At 33.2% G+C, this 26,955-nt stretch overlaps 1 protein-coding gene across 7 annotated transcripts in view; it reads right to left on the bottom strand.

The window, feature by feature from the left end:
• The window catches only part of LOC129758711 (SCY1-like protein 2), a 248,924-nt gene that overhangs the window by 208,341 nt on the left and 13,628 nt on the right, over positions 1–26,955 (bottom strand). For all 7 annotated transcript variants that reach the window (XM_055756307.1, XM_055756305.1, XM_055756306.1 and 4 more), the window contains exon 3: positions 19,791–19,889. In XM_055756307.1, coding sequence (XP_055612282.1) covers positions 19,791–19,877 — 87 coding nt within the window. In that variant the 5' untranslated portion in view covers positions 19,878–19,889. The remainder of the gene's footprint in view (positions 1–19,790; positions 19,890–26,955) is intronic.

A 26,955-nucleotide genomic window follows, 5' to 3' on the forward strand; every position in this document is an offset into this window, starting at 1 on the left:
TTGTGTTAAAATAATTTTATTTTAAATAAATTTTCGATGTCTTTGGTAATGAATGCTTTCACATCAAACCATTATTGTGGAATACAAAGAAGATTAGATTTTCTGATTTTTTTTAAACTTGATCTGAAATTCATTTTAAATAATTGTTCAGAATCTGATATTAAGAACTCGTTTTTATTCGCCATTCTCCCCTGCAATGTGGAGAGGTTCCACGAACTGCAATAACAACATTTTCGTAACCAAATAACATCACATTTCACATATAGCTCCATCTACCAGATAAGTTTTCGAACTATACATACTTTGCTTCTTCCCGTTTCTCCTCTAAAAGAAGGAGGGCTCTTGAATCTTTAAAAAAAATTTAATGTAAAATATTGTTTCTATTGCTTGAAATGTTTGAAAAATAATGCAAAAAAACCTTCCTTATTCCCGGATCTGTACTGTATGGAATCTCTCCTTTAAAAAGAATAGAGACATTTTTCATACTCGATTGCTTTTTCTTTCAAATTTGGTTCCATTTGTTGGATAAGTTCTCAAGTTGTACAAAGATTGTGCGGAACTCATTCTCTCTCTCTTATCTCCAACGGGATGGTTCAAAGGGTTTTTTTTAATAACCACATAAACATTTCTCGTACCCTCATACTCTCCCATGTAAAATTTGATTAAATTTATTTGATGAGCTCTTGAATTTACCGAAACAAACGTATGGCACCTCTCTTCTTTTTCCTATCTCATAAGAGGTATCATCATAGAAATATTTCTCGTATTTAATAAACTCTTCTTAATGTGTTAACATCTGTTAAATTAGCACCCGAGTTATTGAAAAAGAAACTCTGGGAGCTCCCCTTCCCCCTTCATATCGAAGCAGTGCAGTAATGCAGTGTCAGCTTTAACGAATCATAGAAAAAACTACTCAAAAAACCTTTGCTATTGAATTTGAATAATAAGTTCTCGAGTGATAAACAAATATTGTATGAAAAACTCCCTCTCCTTCCCCTCTTCCCGTTGGAGAGATGGAGGGGTCTTGCAACATTCAGGTATCAGGTATCAGAATGGGGGTAGGCTTAATAGCGGCACGTTATCCAAACATACGGGAAAATTGTGCCTAGCCTTTTTTTTATCCAAGATTTCATCATTTACCTGAGAAACCTGAAAAACCTTTAAAAGGAAGAAATAAGTTCAATCTATTTAAGATGGCATAAAGCCTTTCCACTAGGGATTATTAGCATTAAAGCTCTTTTCTACATTCGGTAAGGAATGATAGAATGTTTTTTAAGTTTAATTTCTTAAACTCAGATTCGCTTAAAGCGTAAGATCCCAGAGTACGAAAACGTAGTCTGGCAAATGAGGGACAGTTACATATAAGATGGAAGGGATCTTCCACATCTGATTCACAACTACCACATACTGGAGATTCAGCACGCTGAATGTTGTGCATGTGATAGTTGAGTTGACAATGACCGGAGAGTGCTCTGATTAAGATGCTGCAATGAGATTTATTTAAAGTTAATAAGTAACTCGATATGATTGGAGATGGTTTTTCTAAAAATAATTTAGTTTGACGACAAGTGTCCAACTCTTCCCAGTATCGTTCATGCTGGTTAGAGGACCAAGTTTGAATTTGGTTTCTGAACCAACATGGCGATATTGGGACAGCCGGCTCTGGTCCGTAAAATTCCTTTTCCGATCCAGCTCTAGCGAGTTCGTCGGCGCATTCGTTTCCAAAAATTCCCTTATGTCCGGGTACCCATAGAAGGTTTAATCCATTGCCTTCAGCAAGTTCTTCGATTGCTTTCCGGCATGCGATTACCAGTTTTGATCTAGAACTGGAAGCACTGAGTGATTTGATAGCTGCTTGGCTATCTGAACAGAAATAAATTGTTCTGAACATAATCTTCTTTTGAAGTGCAATTTGCACTCCATACATAATAGCATATAGCTCAGCCTGAAAGACTGTACAATATTTTCCTAGAGGTTGAGCATATTCTATGTTCAACTCGTGACAGTAAATTCCTGCACCTGCACGGCCGTTTGATAATGAACCGTCAGTATAGAATACAATATGAGAGGACATTTGGTCCTCTACGAAACCTGATAACCATTCTTGAGGAGAAGGAAATTTGACTTTAAACCCCATGTAGGGAAAACTACTCGAGAGTGTTAAATCGTTTGGCGCTAGATTAAACTTGTTTAATCTAACTAATTCAGGCCACACATTTGTATGACTCGATGATCTTTCGATATTTCCTGACAGCCAGAGACCAACTGCCTGTAGACGAAAAGCACACGAGAAGGCTTCCTGTTTTAGGAACAAGTGTAGAGGCTTGATAGAAAACAGAGCCTCTAGTGCTGCAGTAGGAGTTGTAGTGAACGATCCGGACATCCCCAAAAGACACATTCTTTGAAGGTGATTTAGTTTAGTCCGAACTGTTGCAACTTCTCCTTTCTGCCACCACACTAGACACCCATAGGCCAGAATTGGTCTTACTATTGTGGAATAAATCCAGTGAATATGTTTGGGTTTGAGTCCCCAGTTTTTTCCGATTGCACGTCGGCATTGTCCGAAGGCCATGCATGCTTTTTTGATTCTGAATTCGATGTGATCAGACCAGTTTAATTTGGAGTCAAGAATGACACCCAAATATTTAACTTGATTAGACACGGTGATTTCGGAACCATAAAACAGCAGAGGGCGCATCCCGCGGGTGATACGTTTTTTAGTAAATAAAACAATATTAGTTTTTAGAGGATTAACTGAAAGTTCTACATGAGAACACCATCGTTCAACAGAGCGCAGAGCTTGTTGCACTATATCAAATAATGTGCTTATGCACAAACCTCTTACCAGCAGAAGATAATCATCTGCGAATCCATAGGTTGGTATTCCACGGTCATTGAGTTTTCTCAACAAGCCGTCTGCAACTAGGTTCCACAAAAGAGGTGATAGTACACCTCCCTGTGGGCAACCACGTGTGCTAACTTTTGTTATTGAAGCCTGTCTTAAAGACGAATGAAGATTCCTGTTACTTAGCATTGCGCTTATCCAGTTAGTTATAACACTAGGCACTCCATGAAGTAGTGCCGCATCCATTATTGATGTAAACGAGACATTATCAAATGCTCCTTCTATGTCTAGAAATGCTCCTAGACATGATTCTTTCTGTGAAAAACTATTTTCAATGTTATGTACTACGTTGTGCAGAAGAGTTAATGTTGATTTTCCTGTTTGGTATGCATGTTGTGTCGCATTAAGCGGATGTTGGACAAGGCATTCTTGCCTGATATGATGATCAATTAAACGTTCGAGTGCTTTTAATAGAAATGAACTTAGACTAATAGGACGGAAGCTTTTGGCTTCGTCGTATGATGATCGTCCCCCTTTAGGGATGAATTTCACGGCTATCTGCCGCCAAAGTTTAGGAATATATCCATGAGCAAAACTGCTTATCATTATTTTTCTTAATATGTGTTTGAAATGATCGAAACCTCCAGGAGATTTGTATTGAGCAAAACCATCGATTGCCCATTTGATCGATTCTGTAGTAACTATTTTCCGAGCAAAATGCAAGGAATCTAGACTTCCAGAAAAGAACTCAGGCTCTATCGATGAATCTTGATCAACACATCCTGGAAAGTGAGTATTGAATAGACAACTTAATGTTTCTTCGTCGTTTGATGTATAATCACCACTAAGGGTTTTAAGGTATGAAACCTGATAATCTTTTGATTTGGCTAAGACTTTATTTAACCTACTTGCTTCGTGCAAGCTTGAAATGTTTGTGCAGTAGCTCTGCCAACTTGAGCGTTCGGCAGCTCTTGTTGCTTTCCGGTAAGCTCTGCGAGCCAACTTGAAAGCATCAAAACCTTCCGTGCGCCTTCGGTTCCAAGAGCGTCTGCAGTTTTTTCGTAATTTACTGAGATTTGAGTTCCACCATGGTGTACTGTTTTTGTTGAATTTCAACGTTCGTAATGGACACGCTTCTTCATAAGAATTTAAAATAATTTCGGTGGTTTTTGCAACCACTTCATCCAACTCAGAAGAAGTAGTAATTTCAGGTGTATATCCATGAAATTTAATAGCAATATGCTCCAAATATAGGTCCCAATTAGTTGTTCTTGGGTTTCTGAATGTAATTGTTTCTAAAAACTCACCTGAGTGTTCAAAATAGATAAACCTGTGGTCAGAAATCGATTCTTCGTTTGGCACATGCCAATTTGAAATTTCCTGAGAAATTGTTCTAGAACAAAGTGTGATGTCAATCACCTCTTCTCTGTCACACCTAACAAAAGTTGGTTTATTTCCTACATTTAGAATTTCTAAATCAGTGCTGCTTCCATTCCATAATATTCCATTAAATTTAAGCCTCTCAGATTGATATCTGAGCTACCCCATACAAAATGATGAGCATTGGCATCACAGCCTATTAAAAGAGGTATATTTTGTGATTCACAGAATGAAATGACATTTTTTAAATCATCCGTAGGGGATGATTGTTCATATGGTGAGTATGCTGAACAGTAGACGTATTTTCTATCAGGCAGCGAAACCTGAACGACGCAAATATCTCTTGTTGTTAGATTGGGTATAAGTGTTGCATTTAAAGAATTGTTTATCAATATACATGCACGAGGCATTATTCGGGCATTAGTCATTCCAGTTACACTGAACACAGTAAAGTTTGGTTTGAGCAAATTCCCTAAATAAAAAGTTCCATTTCGGAAATATGGTTCTTGGACCAAGGCGATTGATGCAGTTCCATTAAGGATTAAACGACATAAATTCAGTGTAGCGGTTCTTTTGTGCTGCAGATTTATCTGTGCAACCTTAATAGAAAGCATTTCTATCAAAGAATTCCACACATATTGCCATCACACACAAGAACCTCTGCACCTTCATATCGACGCATGAAGCGGGGTATCCCATACAGGATGAAAATTTTAAAATCGTGTGTATAATCTGAATCCCACGAGTTGCCAGGAAAAATACGGCCCTTTGCACCAGTGCCTGGCTATAGTGCAGACCTTAACAACGTTCTGCTTAAGATAGGATTATTAAACACCCTCCTACCCCCACTTTGGGGCCCGCAGGCACAGAACCACCTTGAAGCGGGTGTTTACAAAATTTAGGAGAATACAACTCGTGCATGCACATTTATAGCAATAAGCACAATTGGTGAATCCTCCCTGAAGAAACTTGGCTTGGAAACAAGCCAAGGTTCCCCCCTCCCAATGTGATAGTCGCATTTGAAGAATGACTAACGCATATGGGAAGTACTGGATAAGTCGCCTTTTACGACGTGGACCAGTATCCCAGTGGTAGTATTCTATAAGCCGCCACCACACAGCAGTGATAAACAAATATTGTATGAAAAACTCCCTCTCCTTCCCCTCTTCCCGTTGGAGAGATGGAGGGGTCTTGCAACATTAAAAACATTCTCGTACTTGAATAAACTTTCATGATAAAACTTGATTCGTAGCTTCGAGCATCCTATGTAAAAATTGGATAAATTTGCATGATAAGTTATCGAATAATGCCTTAAATTGTATAGAAGACCCTGACAACCCCTTTGTATCTCCCCAATCGAAAAAAGGTGGAGTCCCAAATAATCATAGAAACATTTTTCGTGTCCAATTAACCACCCATGTCAAATTTGGTTCCATTTGCTTGATTATTTCTCGAGTTTTGCAAATAAATGTAAGTGAGGCTCTTCCCCCTTTTATGTCTCTATACTGGAAGGAGGGAGGAGTCTAAAACCAGCTTTCAAATATTCTTCTTACCCATATAATTCTCGAATTGTGCGAAAAGTTGTATTGGAGCCCCCTCCACGTTTACTATTTCCCCATTGGAAGGAGGGAGGGTTACCAAACCATCACAGAAACATTCCTCGTACCGAAATGCACGTCTATGCCAAATTTGGTTCCATTTGAATGATCAGTTCTCGGGTCATGAAGGCTTATTTCTTTTATTTGGGATACCCCTTCCCCCCTTCTCGGGAGAGCGAGAGGTCCCAAACTATTATAGGAACCTTCTTCAGCCTCCAATACCCCCCTCTGCTAAGTTTCATGCAAATCGGTTCAGTAGTTTCCGAGTCTAAAGGGAACAGAAAGACAGACACACAGACATAAATTCATTTTTATATATATGTATACTAGCTGACCCGGTGTGCTTTGCTACACCTTTTAAATACAAATGATATTTTTAGAACTTTTATTGTTTTGTTGGCATCATTTTAATTCAAATTTCAACGTAATTCATAGCCGCTATTAACTGAGAGCTGCAGCTAAAGTTTCGAATTGCAATACAAAGATGACTTGAACTAATTTTCTGAATCTTGATCTATAAATTTGTGTTAACCCTTCGTTTCATAAAGTTACAAATTTGCAACAATTAATCAAAACTGTTCTAAACTTCACATTTAGCTAAAAAGTCGATTTTTTTTTCAATGGGAATAATATTTCTAATTTCAAGATCACGTTCAATTAAAAAAAAAATATTTTTAGGGTTTAAAGGAACAAAAAAAACCCACTTGAATCTGAAAAATATGGAATGTGGAAAAAGCCTAATTTTTCAAATTTTTGGCCTAGTGTAATTCAAATTGAGAATTTTTTTTTCGACTCAAAAAAAATATTTTCGTATTCCTACTAAAGTAATTTACATAATTAACAAAATTTGAGATTTTTTTTTGTTTTTTCTCTGATATAATGGGTTTTCAATAACTGTTGCAAATTTGCAACACCATGCAACGGTAGTACCCTAGCTAGTTATGTGGGTACCATAGTGTGTTTTCGAAACTTGCATCGTTAAACAGTGTATTTGTTTCCCGATGACAGTGTTTTCGTTATTAATGATTTATTATCATGTTAAGGCCGTATTAAGAGGGGGGGGGGGGGATGAGAAAAATTGCGCCCCCCCCCCCTGAATAAAGAGAGCCCCCGGAGTGAAAAAAATAAAAGTTTTGCTGAAAACCGTTATCAAAATAAGATAAATATTATTAAAAGTTAAAAATTTATCAAATTGTAAACTAGGACGGGTCCGAATAATTAACTTATTTAGGATTTGTAATTCAGCGTATGTAAAACACATTATTTTGATTTTTTTTCCACGGCCCATTGGTATAACAAATACATATTTTGAATAAAAAAAAATTGTCGGATGCCTTCATAACTTGCAAAATAAGCATTCACCAATTTTCAAAAGTTCCATATTATTGAACTTGAATCAAACTCAAGTATGGGGCTTTATCCAGAGAGTTTAAAAATCTAAAAACAAACAACGAATACGCTTTTTAATTTTTCCACTTGAAAATTCAGTACTATCTGCCAACATTCGATAACCGAGGTTTTAAGTATTGTTTTGCTTTTTTTCTTCTTTGAGATGAATGAATGATTTGTATGAAAATTACAATGCTCATTATTTTTTACTAAAGTATGAGCCGTTTCTTATTATCAATCGACGAAAAATGTTCTTTATTTATACTATTCAACCTTTTCCTGGAAGCTCTGGAAGTGGATTTTAAATTGAGACTTTTTGTTCTTGAATTTAGTTTTATTTTTATTTCTTTTTTATTCTTAAACTGATTTCAAGTTTGAATGCTAATTTTAGAATCATGTTCCAAATTCTAATGCTCATTCCGAAGAAATCTTTATTGTTCTTTTAATTTTGCCAACAAATGATATTTAATAGTTTAATGTAATTTGTAATTGGATCATTCCTTCAAAACTAAATTGAGACTTTGCTCTTCAATTCTCAAGTTTGTTTATTAAAACTGGCATATATTTATGGTATGATTTAAGATTTAGAATCTTTATCAGAACCAATTCAAATACGTTTTCGGAATTGATTTGTGTTGTTTTGTTCAAGGTTATGTTCAGAAAAGTTGTAGAGGTAAGAAGCTTTCCATTTTGCCGCCGGTCGTGGCCTAGAGGATAGCGTTCCAGTCATCTAAGCCAGAGTCCATGAGTTCGAATCCCGATCACGGCACATATAGTGCTCTTTCCGTGGTCTGGTGGTAAGATGCTAGCCATAAAATCCTTGAAAGATGTACGCCTTAGAGTTAAATAAATTAGATCTCTTCAAAGAAACATGAAGTTTCACTGAGATCCTATATGTGTGTGTTCGTTTTTTTTAGCACATTCAAGCAAACGTAAGGAATAATTTCCTCAGTAGGTGGTATATTATCGCATAACTACTCCTAGCTAATTTCTCGAGAGTCTTTGTAGTCTAGTGGATAAGCTGGTGCGAGTTTGGTTCCGATGTGCCAGGCTGGGTTCGATTCCCGGTATCGGCGAGACAACTTTTGGGTTCGAATCCCATGAGAAGCCGACAGGTAAGATGTGTTTCCTCTTATAACTGATTATATGAATGTTTAACCAGCTGCCAGCTGGCCAGGTATATTCACGGATGCCGGAATACCTCTAAGTAACCTGATTGACTCGTTCTTCCAAAATATTCCTACATACGAAGCCATGGGGTCGGTCCAAGAATGCATGTGAGCACATACTTAGGCAGAAACTGCGGTGAATCCGTGCACCCATGGTGGAAAACCAACATACATAACTAATCCCAGCTAAATTCTTAACTTTCCGGTGTCCAGAAATCTAGATTTGCGAAGTTCTTGTGCGAAAACTATGATTAGTGCAAAAGAAATTAGGAATAAGCATTTATTTCCAGTTGTCGAGTGTGAAGAAAAAAAGGTGTAACCGTTTCATGTTGTTGCAAATTTGCAACAATTAATATTTTTGCTAAATAACCGAAATATGTGAAAATAATATTTTTTCCTTATTTTTCCCTTCATGTATTCATCATTGCGCACTATTGAGAATTTTTTCGAGAAAAAATAAAAAATCATGAAATGAAGGGTTAAAGATCTGATAATTTTAATCTGTTTCTTTGGGCTCAGTGATATAGCTCAGTTGGCAAGTCAGTTGCTTCCTGAGCCTATGTCCGTGAGTTCGAGCCCGAAAGTAAACATCGATCACAGTTGTACCGGATAACTTTTTCAATGACTGTCCGCCAACTGCATCGTTAATATAAGTCGCGAATGACATAAAGATGTCAAAACGACTATAATCGAAACAAAAGAAAATCTGTTTCTCTAAAGTTCGCCCTGAAAAAGGGAGGGTCTCAAATTAATCGTACGCAAACAATCTAATTTATAAAATATGCTTGTTTTTGCTTGATATGTTCTGGATTAATGCTAAAAACTGATAAGAGAGCCCCCACCTTTACAACAAAAATTATATGGAGCCCTCTCCTTTCTTCCCCTCTCTACACTGTAAATCGTAAGGATCTATAACAATCGTAGAAACATATTTCGTAACGAAATACCTTTCCATGCCATAGTTGTTTCTATTTGTTGGTTCCGTTAGCATGAGTTGAGAACTTATGCTAACAAAATTGTATTGGGGTCACCTCCCTCTTCCTATGTACCTATTCACTGAAAGGAGGATGGTGTGTCAGATAATCTTAGAAACATACCAAAATGATTTTCCAAATTAAATTTTGTCCATTTCTCGAATTTTGTAAAAAATAAAAGTTAAATGTAAGCTTTCCTCTTCCCTTCCTATATTCCCAACCCTATCCTCCTACTGCAAGAAAGGAATTGTTTCACATAGAAATATTTCTCGTATAGAAATGCCGTCCCATGTAAAATTTGATTTTATTTGCGTAGTAAATTCTTGAGTTATGCATAAACTTGGAAGGAAGTACCATCCCCCCTTTCGTTCTCCTCATTGAATGGAGGGGTGAGAACTAAATATCCATAGAGGTATTTTTCGTACTCAAATACTTTTTAATGACAAATTTGGATTCATTTGCTCGGTTAATTCTCGAGTTATGCTGAAATTTGTATGGAAGCCCCCTTTCCCTCTTTATATCTTTCCGCTGAAGTAAAGGTGGGGCTTCAGGTGGGGCAACATTTTCTCGTATCCAAATACCCTCACATGCCAAATATGGTTCCATTTGCTCGATCAGCTCTCCAGTTATACTGAAAATAGTAAGAAAGACCCCTCCTCCCCCTTTTCATCCACCTATTTGAAGGAGTGAGGGATACCAAATATTCATAGAAGCATTTCTCGTACCCAAATATCATTCCATGCCAAATTTAGTTCCATTTGCTGTTGTAGTTCTCGAGTTATGCAGTAAAAATTGTATGAAACTCCCCTTACTCTTTCCTTTCTTCCCGCTGGAAGAAGGGAGGGGTCTCAAACAATCATTAGAACATGCCACGTTCCCAAATACACGTCCATGCCAAATTTGGTTCCATTTGCTTAATTAGTTATTGAGTTATGTAAAAAAATATAAAAGAGGCCCCCTCCCCCCTTTATGTATCCCTACTGAAAAGAGGGAGAAGTCTCAAATAATCCTAGGAATATTTTTCATATCCAAATACCCTCCCATGCCAAATTTGGATCCATTTGCTTTTTTAGTTTTTAAGTTATGTAAAAAATTATGAAAGAGGCCCCTCCCCCTTTCTAGTGGAAAAAGGGAGGGGTCTCAAATAATCATAGACATATTTTTCGTATCCAAATACCTTCCCATGTTAAATTTGTTTCCAATATCTTGATTAGTTTTCGAGTTATATGAAAAATTGTAGGGTAGCTCCCCTCCCCCCTTCCTATCACTCCACTGAGAGGAGGGAGGGGTACCTAATATTCCTAGAAATATTCTTCGTTCCCAAATACCATCCCACGCCAAATTTGATACCATTCACTTAATTGGTTCTCTAGTTATGCAAACAATTGTCTTATGTTTGGGAGGCCCCTCTCCCCCTTAATGAGAGAGGGAGGGGTCTCAAATCACAATAGAAACCTTCCCCTGCCTTCAATATCCCTACCTGCCAAGTTTCACGCAAATCGGTTCAGACAGACAGACAGACAGACAGAAATTCATTTTTATATATATAGATAAATCATTTACTGTTTCAATGTGAAGGAGTAGGCGTTGTTCTGATGGTAGCGCACGTGTTTTTTGTGTTTATTAAATTGATTGTATTAACTAGAAGAATGTTCATAAATTGTTCGAAGATGTGTAAACGAGGTAGCTGGATGTCTACTAAATCTCTGATCGCCGGAAGTGTTTCAAACGGGCTTATGGGATGATAGCTATGCACAATTTCATAAAATTTGCATCGAGCAAAAGGCAAAAGTTTGGACATTTGAAGTGAAGTTTGTGACTCCGGTGCGTTTGAATTAAATAGTGTAACTCAAAGTTTACGAAGGAGTTTCCGTTGATAGATCTCACAAGTTCCACCGAAATACCGGATGTTTTGTTTCGGTAATGGTTTGTGGATTTATAAACCAGCGAGAAAATGTGTTGTGGCTCCAGTTTCTTGCACATTCCGTGATAATCGTCGCCGATTGTTGTTATTAAATAATTTCTTGAGATTCCTATGAATTAAATCTCAATCAAGAGAACAAGAACCTTGAAATTGATGTTTTGAATGTGATAATTGAAGAAATGACTGTTAGGTCGAGTTGGTGTGGGAAAGAAAAGTTTGCAATTTCTCGGCATGCTGCAATTAGAAAAGTTTTTCTTATATGGTTTATTGGCTGCTTAGAAATACACGAAAAACGATAAGTATTCTATCATTCCTTTTTAAAAACAGGGAAACATTAAATAAATGTTATAAATAGGTAAGATGCAAAGTGTATAATGACCGTAAATTCAAAGTAGCTTAACTTTATTATGGGGGCTAAGTGGGGGGTAGGACAGGGCATCAAACAAGCGGAAAACTGATATACAATGGATTGTGGGTTCAAGCCAGCCGGAGTTTCTCGTCAAATTTGGAATTATGTGTAGGATACTAAGGTTCCTTTCCAGGATTCTTTATTTATTTCGAACAGTTTGAAGGGCGCGAGATGATTCAAACATGTCCCAAGACAGTGGTAACCCCCTTGGTTGTGCTGCAATTATTGTTGATGAGTTAAGCATGAACAATATTCGAATATGCGATTGAGACTTCCCGTACCGCCTCGGGTCGAAAGACTTATCAGCCACTGGTGGGTTCCCATTTACATAAATACATACATAAATCATTTATTTAACGTTTCAATGTGAAAAAAGTGTTTCAAACAATTCAACCTATTTCTAATTTTCTAAAACCCGTTTTTGATTGAATATCAAATATGAATGAAAAAAAATTTAATAAAAAATTGCAGAGCCAGAAACAAGCCTTCAGTCAGGCAGAAAATCTCTAAAAAAAAAAGTCGTCCATCGTAAAATATCAAGCATAGCTCCAGGGGTTTCGATTTGTTTGCAAATCAGCGAGTTATTGTGAATTTTTGCTTAAAATGTTTGAAATTCTTAAATACCGAGTTTATTAAAGCTGGTTGAAACCAGCGAAAAATTAACAATACTAAAGCACATTTCGACTTCTCTGCTTAACTTCAACATTTCATTCTTTCTTGAAGTCATTAACCGGTAGATGTCGTAATTAGCACACTTCATATCCAACAGCTCGTCGTCGTCGTCTTCGTCGTGTCACATTAATCCGTCCCGTTATCGCTACTTTACGTTTACGTTGCACCACACACCTGGGACAAATGATGGAGAAACATCACGAAGACGTACCCAACTCCCTACATACATACCTCCTCACTCACCTACTTGCTCGTTTGTACTTTAAGTGCACCCTTTCTGGGGTTGGATGGAGGAGTCGAATTTCTCCTCACGAAACAGACCACATGCTGTGGTGTCTTTTTAGTGGTAGTTCGCTCATTGTGTTGAACAAGGTTGTAGATCCGATTAGATTTGTACGTACATACATTTGGTTGATAAATGCAGTATAAAATGTCACTCGTACGTATTGCATTCGAAGGATTTGGTGGGATGCTTTCGGGAGAACCAGCTGGCACTGCTGATTCAGCAACCCGATTATCGCAACTATTACTCAATCGCTCTGAAAACTGCGGCCTTGTAAAGTGTTCCTTAATTCGATTGATAAAAAAGTAAATGATATGAAAATTAATGGTAAAAAGCTAAATCAACCAACTAAGTTTTATATGAGTTGTCTTATGACATAATTTCTCAGAATCAAGTTTTAAGAAAGTATTTCAGAGAGTTCAGAAATTTGAATTTTGAATGTTTTCATTCGCATAGAAAATTTATAAAATCGAGCAATAGATGCACAAATTTTAACATTTTTCGATTCCGTAAAAAACTTCACCCAGTATGCCTGATGGCTTAATGATATCACTTACAAACTATTAATGATTTAATTTTTTGTACAATTCCACTTGGTTTTAAAATATTTTTCGGACAATCACCTAATCTTGACTAATAAAAAATTAATTTTAAAATTTAGTTACCTTTCTGATGTAAGATACATCAATATGCAAATCAAATTAATACGTTTTGAATCTCGTTTCCATACGCTCTTAGATATACCAAACAGACATCGCCAGAACGCGTCGAATCAGATTAGGCACCTATACCTAATCTGATTCGACGCGTTCTGGCGATGTCTGTTTGTTTGTGTAAATAAGTGAGAATTTTTGAACCCCTTGATCTCGTTGTTTTTGCGAAACAGGGCTGCACAATTAAAATGATTTCAATCTTAGAAAAAATGATATTTTTTTCGTCTTCAATCTTTAAAAGGATGAAAGAAAAAAAAAACAAAATAGTTGAAACAAGTTTTTTCATAGTAAATGACAAATCAAAATGACAAAAATGACAAAAATAACAAAAACGACCGAAAAACACAAAAATTTAAAAAAAAATGACAAGAATGACGAAACAGACAAAAATGACAGAAGTGACAGAAATGACAAAAATGACAAAAATGACAAAAATGACAAAAATGACAAAAATGACAAAAATGACAAAAATGACAAAAATGACAAAAATGACAAAAATGACAAAAATGACAAAAATGACAAAAATGACAAAAATGACAAAAATGACAAAAATGACAAAAATGACAAAAATAACAAAAATGACAAAAATGACAAAAATGACAAAAATGACAACAATGACAAAAATGACAAAAAAGACAAAAATGACAAAAATGACAAAAATGACAAAAATGACAAAAATGACAAAAATGACAAAAATGACAAAAATGACAAAAATGACAAAAATGACAAAAATGACAAAAATGACAAAAATGACAAAAATGACAAAAATGACATAAATGACAAAAATGACAAAAATGACAAAAATGACAAAAATGACATAAATGACAAAAATGACAAAAATGACAAAAATGACAAAAATGACAAAAATGACAAAAATGACAAAAATGACAAAAATGACAAAAATGACAAAAATGACAAAAATGACAAAAATGACAAAAATGACAAAAATGACAAAAATGACAAAAATGACAAAAATGACAAAAATGACAAAAATGACAAAAATGACAAAAATGACAAAAATGACAAAAATGACAAAAATGACAAAAATGACAAAAATGACAAAAATGACAAAAATGACAAAAATGACAAAAATGACAAAAATGACAAAAATGACAAAAATGACAAAAATGACAAAAATGACAAAAATGACAAAAATGACAAAAATGACAAAAATGACAAAAATGACAAAAATGACAAAAATGACAAAAATGACAAAAATGACAAAAATGGCAAAAATGACAAAAATGACAAAAATGACAAAAATGACAAAAATGACAACAATGACAAAAATGACAAAAATGACAAAAATGACAAAAATGACAAAAATGACAAAAATGACAAAAATGACAAAAATGACAAAAATGACAAAAATGACAAAAATGACAAAAATGACAAGAATGACAAAAATGACAAAAATGACAAAAATGACAAAAATGACAAAAATGACAAAAATGACAAAAATGACAAAAAAGACAAAAAATGACAAAAATGACAAAACTGACAAAAATGACAAAAATGACAAAAATGACAAAAATGACAAAAATGACAAAAATGACAAAAATGACAAAAATGACAAAAATGACAGAAATGACAAAAATTACAAATATGACAAATATGACAAAAATTACAAAAATTACAAAAATTACAAAAATTACAAAAATTACAAAAATTACAAAAATTACAAAAATTACAGAAATTACAAAAATTACAAAAATTACAAAAATTACAAAAATTACAAAAATTACAAAATTACAAAAATTACAAAAATTACAAAAATTACAAAAATTACAAAAATTATAAAAATTACAAAAATTACAAAAATTACAAAAATTACAAAAATTACAAAAATTACAAAAATTACAAAAATTACAAAAATTACAAAAATTACAAAAATTACAAAAATTACAAAAATTACAAAAATTAAATAAAACTACAAAAATGACAAAAAGTAGAAGAATTACAAAAATTATCAAAATCACAAAAATTACAAAAATTTCAAAAATAATAAAAATTACAAAAATTACAACAATTACAAAAATTACAAAAATGACAAAAATAACAAAAATTACAAAAATGACAAAAATTACAAAAATTACAAAAATTACAAAAATGACAAAAATGACAAAAATTACAAAAATTACAAAAATTACAAAAATTTCAAAAATTATAAAAATTACAAAAATTACAAAAATTACAAAAATTACAAAAATTACAAAAATTACAAAAATAACAAAAATTACAAAAATTACAAAAATTACAAAAATTACAAAAATTACAAAAATTACAAAAATTACAAAAATTACAAAAATTACAAAAATTACAAAAATTACAAAAATTACAAAAATTACAAAAATTACAAAAATTACAAAAATTACAAAAATTACAAAAATTACAAAAATTACAAAAAATACAAAAATTACAAAAATTACAAAAATTACAAAAATTACAAAAATGACAAAAGTTACAAAAGTTACAAAAATTACAAAAATTACAAAAATTACAAAAATTACAAAAATTACAAAAATTACAAAAATTACAAAAATTACCAAAATTACAAAAATTACAAAAATTACAAAAATTACCAAAATTACAGAAATTACAAAAATTACAAAAATTACAAAAATTACAAAAATTACGAAAATTACAAAAATTACAAAAATTACAAAAATTACAAAAATTACAAAAATTACAAAAATTACAAAAATTACAAAAATTACAAAAATAACAAAAATAACAAAAATTACAAAAATTACAAAAATTACAAAAATTACAAAAATTACAAAAATTACAAAAATTACAAAAATTACAAAAATTACAAAAATTACAAAAATTACAAAAATTACAAAAATTACAAAAATTACAAAAATTACAAAAAATTACAAAAATTACAAAAATTACAAAAATTACAAAAATTACAAAAATTACAAAAATTACAAAAATTACAAAAATTACAAAAATTACAAAAATTACAAAAATACACAAAAATTACAAAAATTACAAAAATTACACTAATTACAAAAATTACAAAAATACAAAAATTACAAAAATTACAAAAATTACAAAAATGACAAAAATTACAAAAATTACAAAAATTACAAAAATTACAAAAATTACAAAAATTACAGTTAAAAATAACAAAACGACAAAAATTTTTTAAGTATATAAATTAAAATTAAATGTACATATAGTTGGCAAAAATGCAAAAGTTGACTGAATTAATCAATTGACCAAATTTACAAAGTTGATAAAAATTACAAATATAACATAGTTGACCAAATTGACGAGTTTTGTCACTCTTGACTATTTTGTCAACTCCGTCAGTTTTGTCAATTTTGTCAATGTGGTAATATTTGTCAATTTCGCAAATTTTTGTTAACATTGTCAATTTTTTCATGGTGATATTTTTCAGTTTAGTCGCTTTTGTCAAAATCTGAAATTTTACCGATTTTGTCATTTTTGTTTATTTGTATTTTTGCATATATGCCAACTTTGTCCAACAAATCCACATTAATTTGTTAATTTTGTCAAATTTGCAAATGTTATTTTTTTATAATTTTCACAATTCCTGCAAACATTGTTAATTTCAAACACTTGTCAATGTAAACAAAAACATCATACATTTTTCAAGTGATTAAATTTTTTAAAAGTGAAAAAAAAAATGAAAATATGGACAAAATTGTCCCAGTTAACAAATTTCACAAAAAATATAAAATATAAAATTTAATAAAATTGGCAAAAATGACAACAATGGCAAAATAACAAAATTGAAAATACTGACAAAAATTGTCAAAATTTATAAAATCAATAGTTTATTAAATTTTTTATTGGACCCTGCGTTACCGCATCATATTTTAAGATTGTAATTATACGCATTTTTTTTCAATACCTTCGTTTTCTTCACTTCAAAGGTTGTCCAGAGCAAACGATGAATTATTTGAAACACATGGTTGGGCATGTTTTTTAAATTGTATTCTTTGTTTTGATATTTCTTTTATTTTAAAGTTTCCATATGTTGTAATTCCAAAAATTACATTGAGATTATACTTCTTTTTTTTTAATTCATAGAAATTAGATGATTTTCCAGGATTCAGCCATTCGAAAACCACCAGTTGGTTTCAAATTATCTTAAACATTATGGATTCATTATTGAATGATTATGGCTTTACTTCGTTCGAAATTCTTTAATCATAAGTTAAGTGTTCAGAATTTAGAATTGAATTATTTGTTCATAATTTTGTGTCATGTGTAATCATTTACAGGGTGTAAGAAGAACTACAATTCACTGCCAAGTGTAATAAATCAAGTTTCTTATAACGACTTTATTGACTGAAAAATGTTAAATTTAATCCTTACAAAGCCCAAAATATCTACAATTGATGTTTTTATGCGTTATGGTCTCTATGGCATCACAAACTTATTAAAAACTTCAAATACATTTTCATCAGATTTTGCATTAAAAACAAAGTTTGTTGCAACTTACCCCTTTTTTTCCAAGAAGGTGCAATTTTCACGCATGTTTTTAGAAAATTGAAATTTACTGATGAAATAAATATTTTTTCTTACTACGTCAAATTGATGCCCCATCAACCTTAGAACTTTTGATGCAAAGCGATTTGATTATTTGTGGATATAATTTTTAGCAGCCATTGAAGTTGAGAAATGTTGCATGTTGTCCCAGTTAACGGTACGAAAATTGTATAAATCTAAATCTATCTTTAAAATCTGAATGCTTTATTGATGTTGTGTAGCCTCGAGAAACTGTTCTACTGCGATTTTTTTTTCAATTCCATTTTGGAATTCAGCAACTGATTTTACATCAACGCTGATATCGGATACAAGAAGATGGCACATCCTGAAGAAGTTTAATGAATATATAATTCTAAATGAGGTAGTTCGAATTGATTGAATATACTGAGAAAAACGTTCCGTATAGGCAGACTCTCTGAAAAAAAAAACCCAACAAACCTAAAGCGCCTAAATGTATACACAATAATGGCGCACGTTCAACTCCTCAGGGAGCCTATAAAATCCGTACTAATCATCCAATTTGTATCGAATTGCAATATCAACAAATATAGCCATGAAGTAATATATGAAAATTCGATAATGAAATATTTATTTGACAATTGACTGATATTTTGCTCAGAATTTCTGTGCTTCTCAAGCAATTGCAGCAATTTTGTTTTTCAATTTAATTCGCTTGAAAGATTCTTTCGCTCCAGGACTTTTTTTCTGCCTCTTATTCAAGTTCCGCTCCACTCGCCTCGATACAAAGTATAAAAAAGCTTTCAAAATCCTTGTTTTCGCATTCATTAAGTTTTTATCTATATTTGGAGGGGAATGTTTCATGAGCCCTAACTGTGTGATAAAGAGAAGGTAAAAGTTTCACATTTTCCTCGATTTTTTTTCTTCCTTATTCTTCCGAGTCAACCGCATTGTTTGAGCGAACGAGGTTGAGACGTTGGTTTTTGTTTCTATCTGATAAAATTCTTCGCTGCAGATTAGATGATGGTGGACTTCATCATCACAGCACTAATTTAGATCCTTGGCAGTCATTAAAATTTCACAATGTGAAACATACCTGGTGGCGTTAAGATTCCTTCGGTTATGCGTAACTTTATCGTTTCTGATAAATCTAAAAGAATTTTCTTTTTTATGATTCAATACTTAGTCGTTTTTTTTTAAACGCAGGAAAGCGACTCGCAAGCGATTTTATCGAATCATTTTATACGACAGATTGAAACTGTGCGAAAATCGATAACAAGAGGACAACATTGCTCATAAACATCGACTTCCATCGTAACTTTAGAAAGTATCAATCAAACTAATCTGTATGATAACCAACAGAGCAGTAATATCAATTTAAAGTGTCGTATTTTTTTTTGCTTCAATCGAAAATTTCTCCCACACTTTTAGCCTACATGTCAATTCTCCGCCATTTATGTCCCAGCTCAAGAAATTCGACACCTTTATTGTCAGTCTTCATTTCCTGATAATTCCGACTTTGGTATGTTTGTATCCGAGGTATTGTTTCATGCTTTTTTTTTCTTCTCCCACGGGAATAGGGTAGGTGAACAAAAATGTGAATTGGGCTCTGAATTTTTTTCCCGCAATTTGGATTGAAATGTTTCTTCCTAAACAAGCCGCAAAAAGTATGATCCGTCAAAAAAAAAAATGTAGGCCCCCAAACCGATACACAACAGCGGGGGATATCACTACTCGGAGGGTGAGCGAAATGTTGAAATTATCCTACACAGTTTCTGGTGGGCATCCCACGAGGGACGACGAAAGAAAGTTATTTTTCTTGATTCGGAGTGTCGGATCGCATTTTTGGGATTAGAAAATGCTGTACAGGCTGTCAGTTCCTGCTTCCTTCTCTTCGAAGAAATATTTCTCTGCCCTGCCTCAGTTTTTAAAGTTTCTGAAACATTTACCTGGTAAGCTAGGACGTTTGCTAAGCTGGCAATGACGGGTTCGGTGGCAAACGAAAGAGTTTCCGAACTTTCTTCCACTGTGTGCATAATCTGGAGGATCTGGAAAAAATTAAGAAAGCTGTGTTATCAATCATAATACAATCGAATGTGTAGATATTTATGAATTGTAAAAAAACTGAAGTGCTAGTGAATTATGAACTCGCATTTAATATTGAAAATCACAAAAATGGTAAGTGTTATTAAGTGTTATTTCTTTCTTCGAGATGAATTGGACAGAACAGGGTGGTATAAAAAAAAAAGACAGACCTACAAAAATAAAATATGATGATTATGGGTTTTTCTCGTGTTTTCTTCATATTGCATGGGGACCCCTCTTTTCTATGACAGGAGGGGCTTTTGTGTACCAAAAATTACCTGAACATGTAAATGTAAGCATTTTCACAACATTTGATGAGATTCACTTTTCAACAGATTAAATTTCACCGCTTTTTATCGTATTTTACGATTATTTTGTGTGAGAGCCTTCCCTCCCTTGAGTGCGACCGACTCAGAACTCCACAGATATTATTTTTTACTCAAAAAACTCATGCCGAATTTTACATCAATCGGTCCAGCAATTTCTGAGTTCTTCTCTCTATTTGTATAGAGATTTTGACGATTTTTAGTCTACAACGATTAAACGCATTTATCAAAAACATATCTCCAGTTTTTTTGATATTGTAAAGATTATAACTTGAACTTTCAAATGCAATCAACGATAATATATTCGACTTGTTCCATGTGGAGTTATTGAAGCCTTAAAAATGTCATTTTTCAACACATATTGCCTCATAACCTCAAAACAAAAACAAATTTTGGTAATCCGTTTTCAACATAAGATGCGCATCATAATTTTCTAAATGGCGTTGAATGAATGATTTTGATAAAATATCACCATGAAAAGATATCAAGAAAAACTGATTTTTATAGGACCACCCTAACTTCATGAAAACAAGTTGTCATAAAACTTTCAGTTCAAGAGATAGATGTGTAGAGCCTTCGACAAAATTCAATGAATCATTATGTTCTACAATATTGTAGAATAATGTAGGCCTCTATCTTATCACAGTTCGGAAATAACTTTCAGATCTAAGAAATCTTATAAACCACTCTAAAAAAAAATTTCAGTCAAAATGACTGCCTTTAGTTGTTGCAAAAGTTTGTGTGAGACATCGGAGTTCCGAGTAGGCCTTGCTCGGGTGCGGACGCGTTTGTTTCAGTTTTCTCGTGCGCTACATTTTTTCTTTCTCACTGAAATACTAGTGGTTTGAGTAATGATTCAAGGTGAAATTTACAGAAATTGAAGAACAGGTTTAGCGAGTCAAGAAGAGATGATGTGACTTGTGATTTGTGGCTGAAAAAGTTTAGAATGCGAACGAAAACGGATGTCTTTATGCGGAGGCCGGTAGTCGGAGACAACAAGAACAGAAAATCCGGTGAGAGTTTTCCGATTTTCTCTATACCTTTCCGATTTCCTCTGTACACTCTCCTATAGATTTAGCTGCTGTTCTTTTTTTTCTTAAATCACTTAGATTAAGTCCACATCGAGTGGAGCAGCATTGCCTCGATTAGGTAACGTAAACATTAGTCTTTCTCTTTCCTTCTCATACAATACAATACAAAACAGCAATTTGGTTGGTTGTGGGTCGTGGTTTTCACACACGAAATTCCAGTAGTTGATATCACCATCATCGCCGCAGACTTCGATTGCTTTGATCGATTAAAATACTAGATGCGGAAAGCCGTTATGCGTAGTTACCCAAGCAACCAAAAGTCTCATATCTACTTAAACTCGTGCCTCCAAATTTCGAATTTCGTTGAACAAAGGTTTCAAAAGGAATTGGTACCGAATTTTCTCGAATGTGAGCATGAAAGTTACAAAAGGTTCCTCGAATAGCCTTCTACGGACTTGAAGTTCCAATAAGTTCCTCAAATAGCCTTTTTTGTGACATGTCAATTGCACCCACACAGTATAAAAGTTACAAATTAGGTCTCAAATAGCCGTTTGTGAAATTCAAGTTCCAAGAAGTTCCTTAAATAGCCTTCTGTGAACTTCAAGCTCCAAGAAGTTTCTCAAAAAGCGTTTTTTGTGATATGTCAATCGCATCATAGAATAAAAGTTACAAATTGGGTCTCAAATAGACTTCTATGGACTCGAAGTTCTAAAAAGTTCCTCAAAGAGCCTTTTTTGAGACATGTCCGTCATTTCATGAATATGAAATGTGAACGAACATCACAAAAGGGCATATAACAAATAAAACATTTTTTGGAGGTTGGAAATTGTTGAAATGTATAATTTATATTGAAACTTCAACTCAGAACAACTAAAAGCTATCTCACAAATGACTGTTTTTGAAAAGAGTAAATATTTTGACTTTATAAAATTTCGTCAAACTGTATTTACTTACCACGAATTTATCACACATTGAAAGTCAGTTGAAGCAATTCATTAATTAAATATCAAGATAAACTCAAGAATTTGTATAATTTTATGCTTAACAGTTATAAACACTGAATTCCATTTTTTTAAAACCGAAATTATTTTAACGGATGATTGATTTATACGCCGTTTCGAAATGTTTTTTAGTAATAATCAACAAGCATCTTTGCTGCTGGCCGCTGGCTGCCTTTGCGGGTATTCTAGGAAGCTTATAACCACTTCGAATTTTAGCTGCCGGCAAGGCAACATCTAGACGTGGTGTCGTGGCAGCATGTTTGGCTATCATCTCGGAGGATCGGGTTCAAATCTGGTACCAAGACTAATTGTTTTCCATTAGTTTGTTTGATTGCTTGAGTAAGCGAATCAAATAATTGTGTAGCTGAACTGGCGTGTGTGCTGGCATGTATCGAACAAAGTTAAAAAAAGCAATTAAGTAAGATCAATTGAGGGAGGTGATGGGAGGAATCAAGATGGATGCCGAGAAACCGGCAGCACCACATGGGCTGGTTGGTGGTGACCAAAGTAAGAGAGAAGAGGAGAATTATTTTTTTGTTTTCGCTGATTAAACGTTTACTTGTGGGCTGAATAGAAGGCCGTTCAAATCTGTAATGGAACTTCAAAGTTTCAATAAGAACATAAAATTTGGGCTGAATAAAAGGAACTGCAGCACATTGATTATGCTGTTTAAGCTGTGTTCAACCTTTTAAACGAGACTTTTGGTTGCTTGGGTATGTACTGATCTCTTTTTTTTTTTAAATCGGAGTGTGATGTTTAAGAAAATTTCAATTTTTTGAGTTGATGCTTTGCCATGAAAATTGAAAGTTGTCGGTCGTGTTAATTACTACAGCGTTTAAGTTGAATACTAATTTCAAAACATGTAGTAAGATCCAATAAGGATGGTTGGCAATGAATTTGACTCCTTTTAAGAATTTGTTTAACATTTTTTCATTTTTATGTTGCCCAAAGTATTGTAGCCAGAGTCTTAAGTTTTTTTTCTGGAACTTTCATTATGATTGTAATTTCTTACTATCATTTCTGTTTTTGATATTTTAGTAAAACGCTTAAAATACTGAACTTGACTTAAAACACAGTTTGGCAAACGTGCTTCTCTAGACATTATAATCTTATTGTTTCTCTATCTATTGGTTTGCGATTTGTTTCTATAGTTATAGTCAGTAAAATGATGTTAAAAATTAAAAAAAAATTATATATAAATATTTGAATTGGTAATATTTATGAATATGAGGCATAATTTAGCAATGCATCGATATATTTGTGCAAAAGTAATTACAAAATACGAATTGCAACATTATTTGTACTATATGAAAATATTTTTAACTCAAAAATATCTTCAACAGAAATTTGGAAAGGTTATCGATCAGAATTAGTAGTACAATACAAGCAATACAATCATTTCATTATTTTCGCGTTGTTGAACTTCAAAAAGCAGACCCCGTCGGTGGTCAGATTAAAAAACAGATGAGGCCGTAGCGTAGATAGGTATACCCAGAGTTTTAACTATAAGGAAAATAATATGCATTGTGGTAAAATAAATAGATTTAGATAGATTTTGATAAATTTTGGTTGGTATAATTTGTTTCGTTTTTTGTTGATATTTATTTTTTGGTTTCTTACACTCTGTTACAGAAAAACAGTTCCCTAGGGTTGAAATATGATTATTTAAATATCATAGTTAAATCGTGCATTATTCATGTTCATTCGAATTCATTAGATGGCCTCATTAGGAGCAAATAGGAGTTTCAATAGGAAACGTAGGAAGTATAGGAGACTAGGAGCGTAGGTTAAAAGTGGTTACTTTACCTACCAAGGTAATTTCCCATGCCACAACACCTTTTCCCAAACATTCAGCGTGGAGATCTGTGGAGGGATGGCGTACAGCCGGCCTCCTCTAAACACATCTTCACATGTGCTGCACTTCCCTTCCTCCTATCGACTACATGGACTTGGCCGGCGTCGTTATTGGTTCAAATTAAAGTAGGAGATTCTCAAAACTGCACAGTGAGATTGCGATGCTTGTTCCCAGCACCTTTCATTTGGTTCATTGTGCAATGGTGATTATCTCGAACCAATCACGGAGTGCAACCATTATGCCATTGGCCAGTAGGGGCTGCAGGTGGACCGTAGTTGATAGCAAGCTCAAACTCAAGCTCAAGCAAAAGTTTGTGTGAGACATCAAATGCATCAAACTTAAAGAGAAGACGCTATTAAATAATTGTTTCCTTCTAAATTTCATTTCTGGACCACTGTGCAATGGTTTTATTGAGGTTAATTCATCTAACTTAGAGATTTATATAGTACACCATGTTGGATTCAAACCATGACAATTAGGTGAACTGCCATTAAATTTTGAAAGAGAAAATGATTATTTTTTCTCGTTTCACATAAAGCATTGATTATTATTAAAACTCACTGAAAAACTGCGAAAACTTCGAAATATATAAACAATCGCAGAAATAAAAAATGCAAAAAAAATCATAGAATAAAACACATTGCAATCTATAAAACAGGTGGAAACCTAAACAAAAACATATCTTAAAATCAGTATTTTATAATACTTAACGATTCGGTGTTTGATGTTTATACTCGAGCTCGAACTCATGGAAATCGGTTTGGGAAATAATTTATTCATCAATTGAGCTAAATACTCAATGTTTCCATAGTTCTTCAATATGAATAAATTTTATCATGATTCATAAGAAACTGAAATTCATTATAAACTTTATTCTATGAATGAGTTGTTAAGAGCAAGGTTGCCGAAATCACAGAAAAATATGTGATTTCACAGAATTTTGAGCAAATTTTTATCACAGAACACAAAATTTTTAATTATTCATACATTTCACAAGATTTTTTAAATTTTGAATGGATTTCCAAAATTATATGTTTTTTTTTGGTCAATATTAAATTTAGGTTTTTTTTACTTTGAATTAGAAAAGTATGATAAAAATTTCAATGTAAACTGATTTTTCCCAACTTAAATATAAAAAAGACCCAATATACAGCGAGCGAAATAAGAATAGAACCGTTATATGTTTTGCTTGTTAAAATATGAGTAATTGAAGATCACCCAAATTTTCTTCTACAGTTTGTTTTGAATTTTTTTAACAGATAAATCAAGCATAAGTTATTTTTCTGTGGACTTAGCAATTGGCGTTGAGGACCAAAAATATGAAAAAAGGGTGCGAAATAAGAATAGTACCACTTGTGTTTTTCAACAAAAACCAGATTATTTCTAAAAATTTACTTTGTAAGCACGGATAACCGGAGCTCGGATAAGCGAGGTTTTACTGCATTTTCAAAACAGAAGTAAGAAAAAAAGTTGCGCCATTTTATAGGCTTCTCGATTTTCTTATGGATCAATGGAATATTGTTGTTTTTCTTTAGTATACTGAATATCACTAAAACCCGTACCTTTCAAAAGATGTTTCTATACCGAGCTCAAAATAACAAATCATCGTGCTAATATCATAAATTCATTGTAAAAAAAAAATTAACAAATTCACAAATATTTATAAACTAGCTGACCCGGTGTGCTTTGCTACACCTTGCAAAATCAAATGATATTTTAAAAAATTATTCAATTTTTTATTATTTTATTGGCATTATTTCAAATCAAATTATAACATAATTCATAAGCAACCGCTATAAAATGAAAGCTGCAGCTGCAGTTTCGAATTGCAACACAAAGATAACTCAAACAAATATTCTAAATCTTGCTCTATAAATTTGTGTTAAAGATCTGATAATTCTAATCTGTCTGGAGGGTCTCAAATTAATCGTACTCAAAAAAACTAACTTATAAAATATGGTTGTTTTTTCTTGATATGTTCTGGATTTATGCTGAAAAACTGATAAGAGAGCCCCTCCCCTGTCCTTACTTTAACCCCCTGCTGAATGGAGGTCGTGATATACGTTCCCAAAAATCCTCTTATATCAAATATAGCCCCATTGGTTGGTTAGTTTTTAAGCTTTACAACAAAATTTATAAGGAGCCTCCTCCTTTCTTCCCCTCTCTACACTGTAAAGCGTATGGATCTATAACAATTGTAGAAACATATCTCGTAACCAAGTACCTTTCCATGCCATATTTGTTTCCATTTGTTGGCTTCGTTAGCATAAAATGAAAACTTATGCTAACTCTATTGTATTTGGTTCAACTCCCTCCTCCTATGTACCTACTCACTGAAAGGAGGATGGTGTGTCAGATAATCATAGAATCATACCAAAATGATTTTCCATGTTAAGTTTTGTCCATTTATCGGATTTTGTAAAAAAAAGTTATATATTCCCAATTCTATCATCCTACTGCAAGAAAGGAATTGTTTCACATAGAAAAAGTATTTTTCGTACTCAAATACTTTTTGATGCCAAATTTGGTTTCATTTGCTCAATAAACTCTCGAGTTATGCAAAAAAAAAGATATGCAAGCTCCCCTTTCCCTCTTAATATCTTTCCGCTGAAAAAAGGTGGAGCTTCAATTTATGATAGAAACATTTCTCGTATCCATACCCTCTTATACCAAATATGGTACAATTTGCTCGATCAACTCTCCAGTTATACTGAAAATTGTAAGGGAGACCTTTCCTCCCCCTTTTCATCCACCTCTTTGAAGGAGTGAGGGATACCAAATATTCATAGAAGCATTTCTCGCACCCAAATCACAGA

Source organism: Uranotaenia lowii, chromosome 3 (assembly GCF_029784155.1).
Source record: "Uranotaenia lowii strain MFRU-FL chromosome 3, ASM2978415v1, whole genome shotgun sequence".
Lineage (NCBI taxonomy): Eukaryota > Metazoa > Arthropoda > Insecta > Diptera > Culicidae > Uranotaenia > Uranotaenia lowii.